This window comes from Aspergillus mulundensis (genome assembly GCF_003369625.1).
Source record: "Aspergillus mulundensis strain DSM 5745 chromosome Unknown scaffold_0, whole genome shotgun sequence".
NCBI lineage: Eukaryota > Fungi > Ascomycota > Eurotiomycetes > Eurotiales > Aspergillaceae > Aspergillus > Aspergillus mulundensis.
In genome coordinates, this window is record NW_020797888.1 from 1,530,493 (window position 1) to 1,552,102 (window position 21,610).

General features: G+C 40.5%; 3 protein-coding genes across 3 annotated transcripts; 2 read left to right on the top strand and 1 right to left on the bottom strand.

Annotated features, from left to right (window-relative positions):
• Nucleotides 1–7,332: 7,332 nt before the first annotated feature.
• On the top strand, nucleotides 7,333–8,845 carry DSM5745_00429 (putative flavin dependent monooxygenase; the record flags this gene model as incomplete). The annotated part of the gene is made up of 2 exons (XM_026742445.1): nucleotides 7,333–7,403; nucleotides 7,453–8,845. The coding sequence occupies 2 exons, from the start codon at nucleotides 7,333–7,335 to the stop codon at nucleotides 8,843–8,845; spliced, it is 1,464 nt and encodes a 487-aa protein (XP_026608290.1).
• Nucleotides 8,846–9,345: 500 nt separating this feature from the next.
• On the top strand, nucleotides 9,346–13,085 carry DSM5745_00430 (uncharacterized protein; the record flags this gene model as incomplete). Its single annotated transcript, XM_026742446.1, has 4 exons — nucleotides 9,346–9,570; nucleotides 9,639–11,213; nucleotides 11,267–12,091; nucleotides 12,147–13,085. 4 exons carry the CDS (start codon nucleotides 9,346–9,348, stop codon nucleotides 13,083–13,085), a joined length of 3,564 nt encoding a protein of 1,187 aa, XP_026608291.1.
• Nucleotides 13,086–13,849: 764 nt separating this feature from the next.
• pksP (polyketide synthase alb1) lies at nucleotides 13,850–20,518 on the bottom strand (the record flags this gene model as incomplete). The annotated part of the gene is made up of 5 exons (XM_026742447.1): nucleotides 13,850–15,544; nucleotides 15,595–16,350; nucleotides 16,403–19,831; nucleotides 19,882–20,173; nucleotides 20,232–20,518. The coding sequence occupies 5 exons, from the start codon at nucleotides 20,516–20,518 to the stop codon at nucleotides 13,850–13,852; spliced, it is 6,459 nt and encodes a 2,152-aa protein (XP_026608292.1).
• Nucleotides 20,519–21,610: the final 1,092 nt, after the last annotated feature.

A 21,610-nucleotide genomic window follows, 5' to 3' on the forward strand; every position in this document is an offset into this window, starting at 1 on the left:
TAATAATAATAAATTTTAATATTATTATAGCTAGGCTGGTTATTATAGCCCGTGTTATAGCCTTTATAATAAATAATCTTATTAATAAAGCTAGTTTTAAAAGTATTAAATATAATAATAATAATAAGTAAATAATTTTTTTTAATTTATTTTTTTTAGGGCTAGACCCTAGTAATAAAAAAGTTTAAATTTATTATAACTTATTAGGTATAGTTAACTATAAATATTATTAAAAATAGCTTATATAAACTATAGGTAAAGATTTAGTATTTAAAGGCAAGTATTTAGTAAAGTATTAATATTATTTTAATTTATTAACACCTTTTATTTAACTTTAAACTAATAAAATTAACTACTTAATAACTTTAAAAACCTTATTTAAAGTATGTTATTATAGTTTATAGCCTGCTAGTTAAATACTATAGCCTTATTTTATTATTATTTAAGTTATATTTTACTTTTAATAAATAATAAATAATTATTACCTTATTTATTTTTATAATACCTAAAACTTAACTTTATAATATTAAGCTATATATTAATATAGCCACCTTTTAAAATTAAATTTAATTATATTATTTTTTTAGTATATTACTACAAGAAATAATTTATAATTATATTATTTATTATATTTTTATACTTTATTATAAAATTATTGCCTGGCGCCCTGGCCGTGTAATATATTATAAATTATATTAAGGCTATAAATAATTATTACTAGCAAGCACTAGCTAAAATATTACTAGTATAAAAGCTAAAATTATAAATTAAGCGCCTAAAAGCCACTTTTATATTACCTAGTAATATAAAGGTAATTATAATATAAATTATTAAAAAGCACCTTTTTACGCCCTATGTTTAGTGCATAAAAAAAAATAAATTATTTATAGGTTATATTATTATTAATAGGTTGCTATCTAGCGCCTACGCTAATTATTATTATATTTTAAAAAATAAATATTATAATTATTATAATAAGTACCTTAATTAATAGTCCGCGAAGCTAGTAACTAATTATAATAATTTAAAAATTAATATTAAAAACACCGCCGCCACCGCCCGTGCTATAAAAAAAAATATATAAAAATAAAAAAAAAAAAAAAATAATAGTTATGCTATAAAGCGGTTATAATACTACCTAGTAAATAACTAAGTATTTACTTAAATATTAATTCTTGCTTAATTATAAACCCGTGGCCGTGCTAAGTAGCTTTATAACTTATTTAATATAATAATTATTTAAAAAAACGCGTTTGCTACTACCTAAAAGGTATTTATTAAAACATGCCTTAATATTATAGCCAAGTTTATAAAAAAAGCAGGTTTACTAGTAAATAAAAAAAAAGATAGGGATAAGTTCCCTGGTTTATTAAATAAGTTTAATAAAAAGTTATTAAAAAATAATTAATATTTATAGGGCTAGACCCTAATTAATAAAGCTAGTTTAAATTATTATTTTATTTTTAAATTTATACCTATGTTATTATTACTCTTGTAGTAAAAAATATTATTTATAATTATAATAAATATATACTAATAGCGCCTTAAATAACTATTTTTATATTTTTATTTTTTAGTATTAAACAGGCTGCTAACTAACTAGTTATAACTAAAAAATTTTTTAAATAATAGTTTTTTAAGTAACTATACACGTAATATAACCACGTATATAAAATTTAGTAAAAACTTTTTATATATAGTAAGGTTTAAAATAGCTTACTTAATAATAACACCCTAAGCCTTATAAATTATTATTATATATACTAGTATAGCTAAAAATTATATATAAGTGTAAATAGCACTATAATAGTAAAAGTCTTATTTTATATAAAAAATTAGTATTATATTATAGTTATTATTTTTTTTAATATATAAACTATTATACTAGTTAAAAGCTATTATTAAAATAAGTAGTACTTTTTAAGTAGGATTTATGGTTCCTAGTAATTATATAATATTTACTAATATGCTTATAGCACTATTTATAAAACCTTTTTTTATTTAAATATTTTATATTAATATAATATAATAGTTAAAAAAAACCATAAACTTTTTAGCTAGGTTTTTAGCCTAGTTTATTTTTATAGTTATAGTATTAAATTTAATATAATTAACCTATAAAATAATTACAGGCCTACTAAAGTTTAATACATGGTTATAATTATATTAGTATATATTATTTTTTTTATATATATAAATTATATTTATAAAGGTATTACTATTACCTGTAGGTAACTTAGCCTGCACTTGTGTTATAAAAAGCTTTTAATTTTTTATTATAATAATATTTTTTTTAAGTATTTTAGTACAAGAATAAACACACAAGCTGTTTAAAAACTTGCGGTCTGGCAATAAATAATATTTAGCTTAATAATAAGGTTAAATTAATTATATAAATGCTAACCAGCCTTTTTTTTTTATTTATAAGTAAAAACATGGCCTTAAAAAAAGGGCTTTAGCTAACTAAAAATAGCTAGTAAAAGTCCCTGGCTAGGATAATATTTAAGCCATTAAAAAATTTAATTTTATAATTTAAAAAGATTTTATAATATTATTAATTAATATAATACAGCTGTTTTAAACCTATTATAAACTTTTTATTAATAATTAAATATAACATGCCATAAAAACTTACTTATAAAACTAATAATACTAAAAACTATAGGTAATTATAACCCCCCTTGCCTTTTAATATAACTAGTAATTAAAATAATAAGTATAAGGTTTAGCTACTAATATTATACATGGTAATACTAGTTAAAACAGCCTATATAATAATAAAGGTTTTATAATTACTAGTATAAAAAGCTATATATTTTAGGGTTATAAATAATAAGTTAATAATATAAAATTTACTAGTACTAGCCTTGCTATTTAAATTAATTAATAATTACTTTAGTAAGGGTAATAAATATATAAAAATAAATTACTACTTATTATTTATATAAAAAACTAGTAAACCACGTGACCGCAAAATACTTTTATAATATTTAATAATAATATTATATAACTAGTATTACTTAACCTTTAGGCTATTTAAATAAGCTAATAAATAAGCTAATATATTTACTAGGTAATTTACCTTTACTAAATCCTAAAATTTTAAATTAAAACTAGGTTTTTTTATATATTAAGTTTAGTTATATTATTAATTAATATCGCGCTGGCCCAAGCCATTAGGTTTTATAAAAAAATTATTATTATAGCCAGGCTACTAAGCCACCATAGCCTTTTAAAAAAGTATCTTAGTAGTTAGGCTAGTATTATTATTTTAAGTTAATAAATTAATTTTATTTTTTATATTTTTATTATTTTACATGTAGCCATTTTTTTTATAGCCATGGTATTTATAGTAGTATTTATATATATTATAAAAGCTATTAAATACTAATTTATTAACTATATATAGGTTATTTATTTTAATAAATAAATAGTAAAGCATTAACTTAACACAAGTAAAGTTTTTTAGGTTTATAACTTAATTATATATTAAGTAGTAATAAATAATATAATTTTTTATTTTACTTTTAACCTTTTTATATACTTTAGGCTATAGGGTATAACAACATATGTAATATAATAGTATTAAATTAATAAGCTTTAATAACTATTATATATACTTTACTACTATATTTAAACCCTATTTAATATTACTTTTTTTATTACTGGTATTATTACAGTTTATATTTAGTAGTAAAAATAGGTTATTTTATTCCTAATTTATAAAACATAGAATAATAACCATGTTATAGCTTAATATTTAAAATAATAAGTTTAATAAATAATAGCAAACCTTTTATATAAACTAATCTTGCTTTATAATTAAGGTATTTATTATTTTTTATACTAGTAATAATAAAAAATAGCGCGTATTAATATACTTAAAAACTAATTTTATAACCTTTTTATATAACTTTATTTTTTTAGGCTTTATAATATACTTAGTAATATAATAAAGTAAAAAGCACTTACTAGTACACGCGGCTATATTTAAGTTTATAAGCTATTTTAAATTAATAATTAAATTAAATATATTTAGGGTTATATTATTACAAGCTAAAAAAAATAATAATATATATTACTAGTTAATTTTATTAACTAAAAATCACGCTATATTATTATAAGAAAATAAAAGTAATAAATAACCTGCTTAATTTACTTATTTTTTTATTAATAATAATTTATATTATAATAATAGCGTAGTACATGGTTTATAACCTACATAAAATAAGTAAGTATGTTTTTTTACTAAAATTAAGATAATTAAATAGCCTTATAATTTATATTAATAATAATAATCTACACACGGGAAGGGTTTATAGCCGTAATATACATGCCTTAATAAACCTTAAATAATTATTATAACTTATTAAACTATTAAAGGCTGTTAAAAATAGGGGTGGATTATATTTAATATATATTATAATTATAAGTTAAATCTTAACCTTGCTATTTATAACAAGACTAATTATTTATAATATTAAATTTAGGCTTAATAACTATATTAAAAAACACGCGGTAATAATAATAAAATTATACTATAATAATATAAGGGTTATCTTATAAATTATACCATGTAATTTATTTATAAATAGCCTTTATATTATTACGCCATACTTTATACTTAAATAATTATTATATTAGGTTATTTTAATGTAAATTAGCCGCAAAAAATATTAGAAATAAATAAGCCGTGCTTATTTAAAAAATAAGTAATTAAAATAACATGCATGGTAATAAAAAACAGGCTACTTATTAATATTTTTAACCATGGCTTTTAAACTATTTTTTTTATTATACTAAAATAGCCGCGTACCGCGAATAGTTTTAAAAAAACTAGTAATAAAACTTAATAATATAAATAATTTAGTTATATTTAACTAAAAGGCTACTTATAACTTTTTTATAAAAATATTTTACTAGCCAGGCGCGTGGTTATAAATATAAAAACTAGCTTATTAATTTATTTACTAATAATAAATTATATTAAAGTAAATATATTAAAACCAGGGATACCGTGTAAAATAGCTACTTTTATATTTAAGTAAGTACTTAATATAATTTATAAATAATATCTTGCGTGGGTATATTATAACTAGCTTTATATTATTATAAAAAAAAAAATAGGAAATACTAGTAATAATAATTATTATAAGTAATTAAACTTAAATAATAGTATTATATAAAATAAAGGGAGAATTAAATAAGGGTTATTATATATTAGCTTAGTAATATTATTTACCATGGCTTGTAAAGCCTTAAGCTTTATAATTATTATAAGTAAATTAAATATTATAACTATATTAGGCGCCTGTATATTATTAGGGTTTATTTATTAGCTATTATTTAGGGTAATTAGCTTACTAGCTAGCTTTTAGTTTAAAATAAAATAATTAACTAGTTTATTTTTTAGTAATTATATAAGGTTATAATTATTTTTAACTATATTTTAATACCCTGGATGGTTTACCTAAAGGTAATTTAGTTATTATTTAACTACCTAGCGCTATATTTTAAAATTATAATAAAATTATAAATATATTTTTTAGTTTATATTAAAATTAAATAGCCATAAAATTAATACTTTAAGTTTCTTAGGTAAAAGTAGGAGTTATTTATATACTTAATTAGTATTTTATAAAAAGTTAATAATATAGCTTTTATATAAATATTAGTAATTTTAAATATAATAAACCTTAATAAATATATAAACTTTTATAATTAGTATTTTCTTAATTTATATTAATTTTAAAAAGTGAAAAAAAATATTACTAGAATTTATTTTATTTTATAAATTAAATTTAAAAATTTTTTAATTTTAGTTAACTAACACGCAACGCTTGTAAATATTATTTTTTTTAAAGGTTTATATTAAATTACTATTTTTAATAATAATTATATATTTTTAGCTAGTATATGTTAAGCCGGTAGTAAAAATTATTTAATAGCTTTTAATTATAGTTTATAATAACTAAATATATAAAATTAATTAAAAAAAATAAACATAATAAAAAAGCATGGTTTAGGTTTATATATATAAAAGGGCTAAAGTTAACTTTAATAATTTATAAAAATAAAAATAAATTATTTTTAATAGTAAACTAGGAGCTTATAATAGTTAAGCTATTAATATTTAATTTAATATTATTTTTATTAATAATAATAGCTAGCTATAGGCGCCTACCTAGTAAGTAAGGTATAAATAATAGTAAAAACATAGCTATTACAGGTGTAAAAGGGGGTATAAAGGTAGTAAATATAATTAATAATAATAAGCATGTTAAAGGTAAATAAAAAAGCCAGGGTTTACTAAAATTAATTATATAAGTTATTTAATTAGCTACTTATTAAGTATATTATTATTTTATATTTTTATAATATTTTTTTACTTATTATAAGTTATTAAATAAGTATATACCATGGTATTAATAATCTAGCTTTAATTATAACAGGCGTGCTTATTATATATTTAGGTTAATTATATTAAAAAAAAAATATTAAAGGGGCGGGTTAAAAAGGCCTATAGTTATAATAAATTATTTATTTTTTTTATTATATATTAGTAATTATAATATACATGCAAGGTAATATAAACACGCCTTATTTTTATATTTATTATAAATATTATAAGGCTTGCGGCCCGGGTATTATTAAAATTAAAATATAAGTTTTATATTTTTATAATAATTATAAAATATAATTAGCTTTATAACTAAACTTATTTATATAAACCGCGAGCGGAAAAGAGATTATAAAATTAAGGTTTAAATTATTATATAATAAAAAAAACTATATTATAAAATTAAAGCAAAGTAAAGCAGTTATATAATTACCTTTTTTTTTAATTAATTAGCACTATTTAATTTAAGTAATGTGTTAAGGTTATATAATTACCCTTTTTTTTAATTAATTAATGTTATTTTACTATTTTACATAATCCCTAATAAAGCTCACGTGACTGGGAGCCGGGACCTATAATTTATCGTGCGCGGGCCTCCACTTTGTTCCGGCCTCGCGCAATCATTAGTCCCAGTAAGAGACCATGTTCATGATGATGGAATTCTCAAGTTTTCAGTCAGTATCTAATATCTTTAAGCGCTGACAATTGCTAGATGTACATCTATCTTGCGAAGCATCCAGATTTCAGGCCTGCTTGATTTGGTGGGCTGGTCCCTGGCAGCCAACTATGCATACAGCGGGGCTTGATATCATCAAGGCCGGCATCGGGAGGCACGCACGCCATTTTAGTGGCATTGTGGGCAATTGAGGACTCCAAATTGTCCAGGACACTTTGCATTTGCTCATCAACGCTGGACAGCGATACCAGGTGGGATGCCATTATCCACGCAGATTCGCCGTATCGCGGTCGTTGGCGCTGGCCCGGCCGGCCTTGCTGCTGTGAAGTATACAAAAGCCCCTCCAGGACGGCTTCCCTTACTTATAGTTCTGTAGATATCTATTGGCTGAGAATCGCTTCGACACAATTGATGTCTTTGAGCGAAGAAGTCATTCGGGAGGAGTTTGGAACCATAGCCCTGCAGCGCTCAAGGAAGCTGTCCCAACGCAAGTGCCGCAGCTCAGTTCGACTCAAACACTCGAGGAACCAGTCTGGCTTCCCAAGGGTGCATCCAGAAATGACCAAGAGCCCACCTTTATCTCCCCAATATACGACACTTTGGATACCAATCTGCCAAAAGAGTTGATGACGTTTGGCGAGAAACAGTTTCCATCCGACGAGCAGGATTTCCCAAGACATTTCATAGTGAAGGATTATGTGAGGGATTATGGGAAAGACATCGAGAGACATATCCAGTTTGAGACCCAGGTGTTGGATATCCAAAAGGATAGCGACGCAGGTTGGGTAGTGACGACACAAAGTCTGCGCAACGAGACCACAACAACTGCCTCTTATGATGCTGTTGTTGCTGCAAGTGGACATTTCGATGTCCCATTTCTCCCGGATATTTCAGGCATCGTGAGCTGGAATAATGCCTATCCGGGAGTTATCATACACTCCAAGTTCTATGACTCTCCGAAACCCTTCAGTGACAAGAAGGTTGTCGTTATTGGAAGTTCGGCCTCGGGGCTTGATATCGGCAATCAGATTAACGAAGTCTGCAAAGGAAAGGTCCTCGCATCACAGCGGACAGATCTCTACCTGTCACCTTCGACCGCTACGGACAAGGCATATTACCCCGAGATTGTAGAGTTCCTTCCGCCAGCTACTCACGAGAGGTCTGTCCGATTTGCGGATGGCAGAATTGAGAGTGGCATTGATGCAATTGTCTTCTGCACCGGGTTTCTCTACTCTTTTCCCTTCCTGTCCTCCCTCAATCCCCCTGTCGTTACGCATGGCCGCAGGGTAGAGAACACCTACCAGCATATTTTCTATATCCCGGAGCCTACCCTTGTCTTCCCCGTCCTGCCTCAAAGGATCATTCCCTTTCCATTATCTGAGAACCAGGCTGCCGTCATCTCCCGTGTCTGGTCTGGTCGCCTCGAGCTCCCGTCCACAACCGAGATGGAATCATGGGAAAGTTCAACTGTTGCCCAGAAAGGTGATAGTACTGCATTCCACCTTATGCCCTATCCACTAGATGCCAATTACATGAACATGCTCCATGATTGGGCATCCACAGCCGAACCACGCGCTGGGCTTACCAATGATGGCAATGGCAAGCAATGCAATCGCTGGAGTGAGAAAGAAAGGTGGATGCGAGAAATGGTCCCCGAGATGCGCAAAGCATTTTTTACAAAGGGCGAAGAGCGGCGCTCAATTAAGACTCTGGAACAGCTTGGGTATGACTTCAAAAGATGGCGCAATGAGCTGAATCACTTTCCATGAATATATAGTATAAGATTCACTTTGGTGCGGGGTTATAGAACAAGGTATATAAATATATATGTTAGGGGTCAATCTTTAGGTCCATTTGTTGTACTGCTGCAGGATACCAGTCACCACGAAGCCAAACAGTACGACCAACACTCGAGCTAAATTGCTCGAGCTACTGAGCAGTGAGGTGGCCAGGAATCCATAACAGAACACAATTAACTCCGAGTAGAAGCCGAGGAAGACCGAGATAAGTGGCAGTGGAGTTGGCCGATAGCCTGATAGCAGGTCACGTGGGGCCGATCACCCGCAAGCTCTCCGCCAGCGAATCCATACTCTCTCTCCTCACTCATCTGTTTACTCCTCACTCCCCCGAGTACTTCGGCCTTTGCTCGCTATAGTGGGCTGTCGCTTGCTTCGCGTAAATCCACTTGTTGAGTACTTTGCCTGTGACACATCCGGAGACAACATGACCCACCACAGCTGCGCCGTTCCTTCTCCGCACGCATAGAATAATGCGCAACAAGCGGAAAGCATCACCAACACCCAGGCATATTTCTTCTCCTCGCAACAAGAGAGCTCGCTACCACCGCTACGCTGTTGTCTCTAGCGACGAAGAGGACATTAGCGCGGACGAGAGAGAGGTAGCATCTGACGAGGAGTACGAAATCAACGGTATATTGGACGAAACCGAATCCCATTACTTGATTGACTGGGTAGGAAATTATTCGCCTAGTTGGGTGGGTTCCTCTATGATAGTTGGTATTGAGCTGCTCTGAAAGTCGTCTAACCGGTCCGCTTCGGTCAGGAACCAAAAGAAAACGCCAGCCCAGAAGCAATCCAGGCCTGGGAGGAAAAGAAGAGGGAACAAGAGCAACCTGCTGCTGAGGGGAGCGGCGTCTCGACTGGACAATCCTCAACACAATCTCCTCGCTCAATTCCTGACGAGTGTGCTGAGACTCCTGCTCAGGAAACTGTCCCTCCACGGCCTTCGGACTCCCCTTTGTTCGTCCCGCACGAAGCTGGATTGGAGACTCAACTTCGAGAAATCAACGAACCCCCACTGTCAAGCCTTCCTGTTGGGGGCTCTAGTCAGTCCTTGGTCGACCCCAAATCCCCGACGAAACCTCAGCATCAAAGCGTATTTGACAGTTTTCCGAGAGCATCCATTCCGCGGGAGTATCTCCTTCCAGGCGAATCTGGAGAACCGCCAATTCAGAACGACGGTTCGATTGTCACAGAGCTGCACAGGGGGACCGAAGACCATATAGCCGAAGAAATAGGTGAAGATTCTGGGTCTTCTCGCGAAAGACAGAACACGATCGTGCAACCTAGCCCTCGGACAGAAATCCCGGAAACCCCCTCTATTCCATTCATAGTCCCGCATAGTCAGCTTTTACCGGCTGGCACCCAGGTAGGAACGCTCGGCTCTCAACTTTATTTGAACTCGGCAAGCTCTTCCTCCATCCTCGCCAGCACTCTCCCGGCCCGAACCTCGCCGGTGAACTGGGATTCGTTGAGAAGCAATTTGAGCTCTGTATTTGCCAATACTACCCCTAATTACCCATCAGGCTATTCGCGAACGCATTTGTTAGAGTCAGCGTCCGCGAACACCTCGACAAGTCAACCGTTTACTACACCTGCAGCGCGGGCCGTCGCCGACTCCACTGGTATCTCTTCAATTGCTTCTCCGTCACAGGCTTCTCTACTTAATACGTTGTTTATCCCAAGGGAATTCCCTATTTTATCGCGCAATAAACCTGGGAATACAGCCCGAGGATTGAGTCCTAACGCCCCAAGTTTACGCCCACTGGCCACTCAATCTCCCTCTACGCCGGCCAGAATGGATGACCAAAGCCAGAAGAAACCAGGGAGCTCTCTTGCCGAGACTATGGAGAAGTATAGTCATATTGAAGGTTCAACGCCACAGGAGAAAATTATGAATCTATATGCCAGAGTCCGCGAGAAGAGCACAATTGAGACATTGCAAAATGAAGCGAGTGCAACTCCGTCCTCTCCTGGGGATATTGAAGCCTCCGAGCCACCGCCTGCACCCGAAACGGTTGCGCCTCTCAGCGTAAGGGTGGATAAAGAGCCTCCCCATGTTGACGCGGTCAGGGAATTAGTGCCAGAGACCTCTTTAGAAGAAACAGAAGCTCCGACGCATATATCGGAAACAGTCCACACTATCCATCCGAGCGCGTTGACAATGGATCCCATAGAAAAGAAAGTTCCAGGGTCTGTTGATCTTGGTCCCTCCGAGTTTGCTGTGACGCTTCCGATGGATTCGCGAGTGAAGGATGATTACGGACGGGTACTACAAGAATCTAAAGAAGTTCTCGGAACCGTACTCTCTGGTCTGAAGAACAGCTCAGAGTCTGAGGTAAGCCAATGCACCGTCCATCATTTTGTTCTTGAACCTAACAATAGCGGCAGCTGGAACGCGCCGCATCCTCATTACAGCAAGTACTTGAACGCCTAAGCAACGTAGCTACTCATCCTGATATCAATGTTGCGGAACACATGAAAGATGCGAACTCAAAACTTGACGAGGAAGCTGGCTGGGCGGACTACTCCAGCGCGAAATTCCATCTACTGAACTACCTTACAAAGGCTGCTAGCGCACAAGACATCCATCTAGTCATCATGGTCAGACGAGAAAAGACTCAAAGGATTGTTGAACGCTATTTGCAGGGCAGAGGGTTCTCATACACGCGCGCACGCGAGGAAATGGGCAGTGGCACCAATGTAGAAGTCTCTATGGCGAAGGGTGCTCTCAGTTTTGGAGTTCAACTGGCTCAAAGCGATGGCATTGTGGAAACGTACAAAGCACCATCAGCAATAATTGCGCTCGACTCCTCGTTAAACACAAAGAATCCGTCTGTGGAACATATGCGGACGACATTTGCTCGTAATGGGCACTTGCTACCGGTTATCAGACTCATGGTTGCTAATTCAAGTGAACATGTTGAGTTATGTTGCCCGGGGCCTCCCACGACAAAGCATCTTTCTAAAATCCTTCGGTGCTCAGGGAAGCTCTATGACATAGTTGGAGAGCTCCAAGACGATGCCCTAGGAGTGCATGAAGATGCAGACGAAATTATGGCCAGCCTTCTCTCGGAAAATTTCAATGCCTCATGGTCATTGCCTCTAGTCGAGCCTCTGCGTCAAGGGACTTTGGACGAACCGTCACAAGATGGGGAGCATTTCGACGTCGAAGATACCATTCCTGGCACTTCCGTGGCTCAGAAACGTGGATTTGTGAGCGAAACCTGCGACCCTTCTTCAAATAAAACTGTGGCTAACAGTATAACAGGAGGAAGACTCTCTTGAACCCACCTCGAAAAAAGCAAGGGTGGATGAGTCTCAGGATATAAGCCAGGTCACAGTCAGTTCGAAGGCAGCCTCTCAGTCACTGGACTCCCAAATACAATTCCTGGAGCAGAGCTTGATACAGATGAGGGCCGAGAACGCAACTGAAATCCAGAATCTCAGAAAAGAAGTGGCCGAGGCTCGGGCTCGTCTGTTGGAGAGGGATAGAGTACTAGAGACGCTTCAGCATCGCTACGAAACCCGAACGAAGGATCTACATACTATCCGACGGGAGCGTGACCGTCTACTTGAAAACAAGACAAACTCTGAGCAGAGAATCAAGAAACAGAATGAGGAGATCGCAAAGCTCAAAGATGAGCGCACTCTACTAAAGCAAGAGCTAGCACAAGCACGAGAAGCTCTCAAAACCGGCGGAGGCGACATGGCAGAATTAGAAAAGGCCAGGGAGGAAAACCGTCGTCTCACAACCGAAAACACAGCCTTAGAACGAAAAGCCGACGTTGCGAGCAAACAGGCCGAGTATACCCGCGAGCAGTACCAGACAGCCTCCAACGCGGCGGCGCACTCAGGGAACGAACTCCGCGCCCTCAGAGAAGAAAATGAGATACTCAAACGCAAAGTCGCCGGCGAAGCCACCCGGCTCCGGGAACTAAACATCAAGAACGACGAAACTCGCCACCTAGCAAGGATCGCAGAACTAGAATCCCTACTCACGGTCCGCGAAGATATTCTTCAGAGGAAAGAGGATGAGCTCCGCGAGATGCGCAAAAACCGCCCATCCACACGCTCAACGAGCACACAACCCCGAAGCCCGAAGTTAAACGCGGGCAACTACAGCCGCCCTGGAAGTCCGGGTATCAACAACAACGGATCGAATTTCCCGCCAGGTCGTGGGAGCGCGCTTAGGTCAGTCCTGATGTAAGGTTTCGAAATTCATCAGACTGTCCCGGAGTAACCTACCTACCCTCTCAAACTTTTAACCTCCGATCCAGAATTTCAATCTAAACGTATACATTGACCTCTGGATATGTTAGAGTGGCAATGTGATCGCATTAAATTCTTTTTCAATCCCAATCCTCTGTTCACTTTGGCAGTACGCTGGGTCTCATTGACATCACATCAATCTGATTTCTCACTGCTAGACTCCTTCTATGACGCTTACTTGGGAGAATGGATGTCACCGCACCTACCTCTGCATAGATCCAGCTAAACCCACTGCAACCTCTACCTCTAGTGTAAATAGTCTCTTATCGATGATGACATCGCATTGGTCTTGAGCTGAATATTGAGCCGAATGCTACTGTGCAGGGTCTTCTCGCTGTAACCTCGCCATGTCACAGTCAACAGTCTTGATAGTCTGAACTCTGGATTTCCTCCATCCAGCCCCAAGGACCTGGAGAGTCGAGGAGGTAGCACTGGTATCGTAGCTTATTCCTAAGATGATGTGATAGGCATGCAGTGCCGTACCCAGACGTCTTTTCTAAACATGTCTTTCATTTTCGAAACTAAAGCACTATTAAAGATGACCTATCTCGTATGTTTTAGGTGTCTGTTTTAGTGTATGATAAGGAAATGGAAACATAGAGGCAAAGAGTTCCCCAACAAGAACGACAAGGAAATGACCGTAATAAGACAAAGAAAATAATAGACAGACAATTTGAGACGAAGCAAAGCAGCACAACACCTCTAAGCCCCCAAAGCACTCCTCATGAAGACTGCAAGCTCCTTCGCCTTCTCGCCCCTCGTCATGGTAAAGTGATTCGCACCCTCAATCACAGTAATGCCACCTACATTCCCCTTTCCAACAAGCGTATCCCAGCCATTGGGGCCAAGATCCGTCCTATTGGCCAGTAACCAGACCATCTCGCGCGTATCCTTGCTGCCATCTTCCGCAGGTGCAGGCCAAGGGTCCCCAGGCTTGGAGCAGACCCCGTCCTTAGCCCAAACGAGATACGTCTTCGGTAGCTTTCCAGCCCACTGTGCCTCATTGAACGGGAGCGGGACGGCCTTGTAGGCATCTAGCGAGTCGATGAAAGCCATGAAGTGAGGGAGCAGCCAGGCTGGTGGCGCGGCCTTGCCCTCGCCGAAGAGCCCGACGGAGTCGATAAAGTCGTAGAGACGGGACGGGAGCTTCTCGAGACCAATGGGGAAGGGGGAGTCAAGGAGAAGTAGTCTTTCGACGGTTTCACCTTCCTCTAAAACGAGTTTGCGTGCGGCGTCGTATGCGCAGACTCCGCCTGCGGACCAGCCGCCAAGACTGTAGGGGCCCTTTGGTTGACGGCGGCGGATTTCGGCGAGGTAGGGTGCTGTCAGGGAGTCGAGGCTGCATTTGAGTTTTTCCGGCGTCTTCATGTACGGGCAGTTGAGGCCGTAGACGGCAACCGTGGGGGAGATACCCGGGATGGTGGCATAGGAGGTTGCGGACCCGGAGCCGTCGGGAAAGAGGAAGAGGGTTTTTGTGGCTGTCCTTGGGTTGCCCTGAAGGAGGATGGATGTTGCCGGTGGGTGATTGTTACCGGCACTGTTGATTGACGTTTTCTCTGGCACGGCGATGGCTTGTGGGCGGGAGACAGCGGTTGGAATAATCTTGGGCTTCAGGTCCAGGGCGGTTTCGATTTGGTCAAGGGTTTGGTGCTCGATGAAGAACTCTCCGGGCAGGTCCAGATCCACTGACTCACGGATCCTGCCTAGGACTGTCAAAGAAAGAAGCGAGTCCATTCCCATCTCGCCTAGGTTCTCGTCGCTCTTGATCTCGTCCGCCGATACGCCGATTTCATCGGCGATGATGGCTCGAATCTCTTTCATAGTATTGTTCTCATGAATCTGCATGACCTTCTCATTTGGCAGTGATATAATGCCAAATGATGCAGGGGTTGACAGTCCAGTTGAAAGCCCAGTTGATAGTCCAGAAGAGCTATCGCCGTTGAACGAATACTCAGATTCACGTTCACTGGACGATGAGTCGCTGGATTCCGACGGGCTCAACTGTGCGACAAGTCGCTTGAAGTCGCTGACTGTTGGCTGCTCGATGAAGACTGATGAATCCAAGTCTAGGTTCAACTCCTCGCGGTACCTGCCGGTCACTGTCAATGACAATAACGAGTCAACTCCGTAGTCGGCAAACACCATGTCGTCAGACATGTCGGAGTCCGACAGCCCTACTTCTGATGCTAGGATACTGAGTGCTCGCACAACCACGCTTGGCCCTGATGACTTTTTGACGAACGATTTCATTCTCGGTGGTGGCGCTGGGCGCGAGGTGGTGCCTGCAGTTTGCGTCGGCTTCTGCGGACCTGGGGCCTGTGCTGGCGATGTCTGCGCCTTCGGGGCTCCTGCTGGTGGAAGGGCAATGTCAAGGATCTTACGCGATAGAGCTTGGAACTAGTGATGAGCGTTAGCGATGACTCTTTAATGGATGAGACATAACTCACCTTGACACCCCCGTACACGGCAATAATGTCATCACCTTCGAAAATGTAGACATCGCCTGCCCAGATAGAGTCACGCCATGGCTGCATCCTAACATAGGTACGGTAAATGACATCTGACGAGAACTTCTTCAGGCATCGCATCGAATCCCATCCGTGGTTCACAAAGACCTGGTTCTTCGAGTCAGTTCCATCGCTGGCATTCATGATGAATCCAGACAGGTGGCCAAAACTGTCAATCCAATATGGGTTGCGGTGGAAATTAGCCTGCGGCGCGTGAAACTTGACCAAAGCAGTGGCCTCGTGGTGCTCGCTGTCAAGGATAACTTCACGGATTGATTGGTAGTTCTCATCATAGTCGACCAGAGCGCTGAAGAGCTTGTAGACCATCCCTCTTCGCAAGCGATGAGCATTTCCTTTAATGGCACTGTCCTCGAGAATCTCAATGCTTCGTTTGATCAAATATGAGCTTCGCTTCCACTCTTGCTCGGAGGCGGCGCAGTCGAAGAATCGAACTTCACAGCTTGCGTGGTCAACGAGCTTTTTGCCCTCCGCCGTAACGGAGTAGACTTGGACTGACGCGCATTTGTCTGCCCAATTAGCAGTCGCCGAGACCCTGAACTGCTCTTTTCCAGTCTTTGCAATAAGAGGCTTTGGAACTGTCACATTGCATACGTCCAAACCTAAGCCTTTGAGCTCTGGCTTGTACTTCTCGATGAGGTATTCAGCCAGCGTCTGAGCAATGTCGGCATAGAGAGACTTCGAGAGGTGTTAGTTCTGGTGCTAGAACGGGACTTCCGGGGATACTTACCGAAGGACAAAGTGCAGCACCATTAACCTTGTGGCCCTGGATAACTCGGTTTAGATCAGGGTCTGCTATGTCGTTGTGCACCACCACTGTTGCCGATGACCCATCGTCGCGACTCTCCACGACCTTCTGGGCAGAGATCGTCAAGAAAGTAGCCTGTGGTGAAGCAGCCACAGCAGCCACAGGTGCACCCTTGGTGAGACAGAAGTTGTTCCTGTAGGGTATCCAGTAGTTCTTCAGATCCCATTTGTAGGCCGGTAGTGGAAGCACTCGATGGCTGGAGGAGAAGTCCTGATGGTATTGTTTCCAGTTGATGTCGACGCCCGCTAGGTAGAGACTTGAAAGGCTGTTCGAGAGGATCTTCCAGGAGTCCTCATCGCGCCGCAGTGATGCCACAGTGGTTGTTTGCGGTCCAAGCGTAGCCTTCACCATTCCCGAACAGATTGTATGTGGACCAACCTCGAGCCAGAGAGTCTGATCACCGCCGAGCTTTGCATTCCTCAGCGCTTCGAAAGCACTCAAGAAATTGACGGTTTCCCGACAGTGTCTCACCAAGTACTTCGAGTTGAGGATATTGGGATCGGCTTCTGTGATTACTTCACCAAGCAATGCCGAAACAAAAGGCACTGAAGGCTTGTTGAAGGTGATACCCTGCAGTATCTTCTCCAGGTCCTCCAGTATAGGCTCAACCTGAGCAGAATGGAAGGCATAAGGCACGGTCAGCACGGTTGATTTCAATCCTTGCTTTGAACAATCTTGAGAGAGCTCATCGATGGCCTTTCTGGGACCACTAATAACAGTTTCAGATGGTGAGTTGATGCAGGCCATATCATGTACGCCCTCTTTCAGAAGCTGTTTGACACCTAGCAATGGAGCTTTGATAGCCAGCATAGCATGTGTTCCTGGTTGACATCGCTCTGTGAGTAGCTGGGCTCGACGGCCACAAGCGTAAATGGTATCGCTAATTGACAGCACACCAGCAGCATTCATTGCTGCGAAATCTCCAAGGCTATGCCCAAGAACAAAAGATGGCTTAATGCCCAGAGACGACCAGAAACTAGTCAAGGCCATTTGCACGCATGTAGTTCCAAGCTGCACCACAACGGGATTCAGCTCGCTCAAGGGCACGCTGCCATCAATAAGAGGGAGGATGGAAGGAAGACCCTGACTTTGACTAATGCAATCAAAGTGCTCAATGGTAGATCGGAAGTGAGAACACTCCTCGTACAGCTGCTTGCCCATACCTGCATATTGAGCACCCTGGCCGGTAAAGAGGAAACCGATACCAGGAGGCTTGGCGGGCGCTGCCGTGATATCCTTCTTGGAGCTTGCACTTAAAGAGTCACGCAGCTCTTGTAGGCTGGACCCAATAGCAGTTACTCGGAAAGGGTGGTGTATACGGCGCGCCGTTGTTGTATATGCCAAACTTGGAAGGGTGTTGCTGTCGTTGACCCCGAAAGTCTTTCCTTGATCACTGATAAACTGACACAATGAGTCGATATTGTTCCGAAGAGCCGTTTGAGATCGGGCAGATAAAGCCACCACGTGTGTACTTCGAGGATCTTGTCCATCGCGATCGGAGATGGGAGCATCTTCCAGCAGGAGCGCGGTATTTCCGCCAGCAGCGGAAAAGTTGTTCAAGAACAATCGGCGTTTTCCTGAGGAGGGTCGATTCCAAGCCGTTGGCTCAAGCGCGATGTGGACGTTCCTTTGTGCTAAGTCGGTTGGGAAGTTGTGATTGATCCTTGTCTTGATCCCACAATGCGGTGGTATCATATTTTCCTTCATCATCAACAGCACCTTCACGAGAGAGGTCACACCCGATGCTGATTCACCGTGGCCTATGTTAGATTTCGCTGAGCCCAGATGGAGCGACTGTCCTGGCCCGCGTTTATGGTCTGGAGCAAAGACATCTAAGACCGACTGCATTTCAACCGCATCCCCAGCTTGAGTACCGGTTCCGTGCATCTCAATGTAGCTGACACTCTTGGGGTCGACATTTGCTTCGTTGAGCAGCTTCTTGAAGATAAATGCCTGCGCTCCGACATGGGGGCGGGTAATCGAGACTGCCTCGGCCGAATGGTTCGTGTATGCGCCGTTGATGACTCCAATGATCGGATCATTGTCAGCCTGAGCATCCTCAAGTCGTTTCAGAACAACTGTCCCAACACCGTCCGCCCTGCAATATCCATCGGCCCCGTCGTCAAACGTGTTACAGTTCCCGGTCGTAGAAAGAAAGTGACCACGGTCAAGACCAGCATGGTTGTCTGGGTTGGTCAAGATATTCACACCACCGGCAATGGCCGCGTCGCAGTCATTTCGCCAGATCGAGTTGCAGGCTAGATGAATAGCTGCCAAACTAGATGAGCAGGCCGTGTCGACACTAACACTAGGTCCGCTGAACTTGAAGTAATAATTGATCCGTCCTGGAGTAAAAGCGCGGTTGCCACCTGGGATGAAGTATGTATCAATGTCTTGGCCGCTATTAATCTCACGGTAATCGTCACTGGTCATCCCGTAGAAGATACCGACTCTGTCTCTTTGCGTGGATGGTGTACTATCCGGAACAAATCCAGCCCCTTCCAACGCCTCATACGCTGTAAGCAATGCAAGACGTTGAGCAGGGTCTGCTTGGAGCGCCTCACGCGGTGACATGTTGAAGAAGCGAGGATCGAATAAACCAGGCTGCCGGATCCAGCATCCGTAAGGGACCTTGCTTGTATTCCTGGTGGCGCCCGTGAGGTCAACGTGCGCGTCAGCATCCCATCTGTCTTCCGGTACTTTTCTGTGTACATCGAGGCCCTTGTATAAGAGGTTCCAAAAGTCCTGGGGACTATCAGCTTCTGGAAATCGTCCCGACATTCCGATAATAGCTATTTTGGAAAACTCCGTCCTGCCCGTGTGATTGACAGGCTGAGCCTCCGCCGTAATGTCGCCAATTCCTCCATCAACTTCGATGTTCGTCAAGTTCGCTTTCTTGAGAGAGTTGAAAAGACTTTGCGTAGCCGAGGTAGAGACTGGAAACAACTTCTTGGGTCTGCGGTCACCCACTGACTTCAAAACCGATATGCATGAATCTGTCACCTTGTCCCAAGACATTTGGTGGAGTAAGATCTCTCTCAAGGCAACTTCGAGGAAGTCTTTCATGTTTCCGACTTCAATGAGTTTGCCCGTGTTGCTCGAAAGAACCGGGAACTGGGGCTTGTATTTGCATATGGTTTCCAAGTCGCAGGACTCTAGAATCCTCTGCACGTCTCGGCCATCGTACAAGTGAGAGGCGTGGAAAGGCCCATAAATTGGAGCTCTCACAGCCTTATGCTGCCGTGGAATAGCCGTTTCCAAAAATTGGTTGAGGATGACTGGGGGCCCGCTGATAGTCAACGTGTTTGCGCAGACTGCACTTATGTACGGTCGAGACGCCGGAGCGATACCCTATGGCTGTTCAGTATGAGGCTGTCACAGAGTCTGCGTTGAGAACCCACATTATCGTTACTAAAACTTTCAATCAAGCTCATGCCCTCGGCTTCATTGAGGCCGGACACGAGAGCTGACCAGCTGGCCGGCGCTGCGTGAACTTGATCGACGAGATTCCGCACGCGGAGGACACACAGCCCTAATCGAAGAGCCACAACCACCACTTCGACCGCCGGCTTTAGTAATTCGCCAATGTTATTCGCAGAGCTGACGGCGGCGCAGCTGAGCAGTCCCGTACACAACCCAACAAGTTGACTCTTGGAACTCGAGGGATAGGCATGACCAAGGTCACCATAGTAACTGTGACGATCAGCAATGGCTCAAATAAAGCAAAGCCTAGAAGCAACCTGCAACATACTTGATAAAGCATCCCAATTGATATATGCAAGTCAACGCGCTCTCCAGCGCAGGGTTCCCAGGAGACTCGCAGTGCCTCGCTAGGAGATCAACGATGCTTGTAAACCGAGGAAATATGCTGCGCTCAGTTGGTGGAAGACTCGAGATCTCTTGCCGCAGTGCATGGTAGCTCTGCTGAAAGAAAGCCGAGAGGATTGTGTGATTCTTTGCCTGTAGGAGACGACGGAGACCGACTTCGAAATCACCCGTTTGATCTCCGAAGAGATAGACATGGTAAGGGTCCTCCATCATCAGGTAAACAAAAACCTGGATCCGTTAGCTAGAGAAGTGAGTTCAAAACAAAACAGCGGCGAGGGGCGCCCGCGGTCCCCTATGGGCAGGCTTTTATACCTCATGGGAGGGTTCTAGATTTCCTTGCAGGGTGGACCGCGGTTTCCATACGCAATTGCGGCATGCTTCAAGCGTGCGCTATACACCGCAGTCGGCACTATTTTTGGATGCACAAGCGATGTAGCATCGGCAAGCCGGTAAAACAGGCTGCACGAAGCCTCGAATACAACCGTCGCCATGCTGTGGGCCGTCGAGAGGGCTTCTCTTTGGTCAGTTCGTGAAGAGAAAGATCTAGATCGGAGGGCTTCCGGAGTCCAGTCGGTATATCCACTTCTCCCAATGCTTTGAGATTCCGCAGGACTTCCGTCATGTTGGGAAGCGGCCGTCTGTTTTCGGAATCGGGTCCAACTCACCCTAAATACCTGATAACAGGGAGTGGGCTTGCTTGGGTGGATGCGCCGGATGAATGAGTCGACAGAGTATCCATCGACCCAATAGTACTATAGTATTGAGAAACATGCATTTCAAAGAGATCATGAAGTACGGTGAGTCGGGGACTGGTGATGTTCCCAACTTCCGGAAATGGAAGTAGGGATAGTCACGTGCACCAAAGCCTGACCTACTCACAGCCATATCAATTCTGTCAAAGTGCGGCTTGGAGAGGCACTGTATACCATCATCAAGTTAGTAGCGCTCACGTCGTGGGCTAAAATGGGTAAGTGGACTACAATCACGCAGTGTAATCAATTGAGCCCGAATGTCCTGCGTTAGGGTTACGTTCTCGACTCGGTTGTCGAGGCTCTATGCTAAACGTCATCACCATTGACGAATTCTCGCCAGAATCATATCGCCCGCTTCAGTTCGTGTACAGAGTAAGCAATCAGGGCTCAAGCTAAGTGGCATGATGGACCACCGCCACCAAGTGGGCGAGGCTGGTCGAGATTTCAGGTAATGAGAGCATGTACGATGCGCCGTCTTCTAGACTGTCATAGCCCTTTGTTTTTAGCATGAATGCGCTACATTCATTGGCCTCCGATTAAGGGGTGTTCG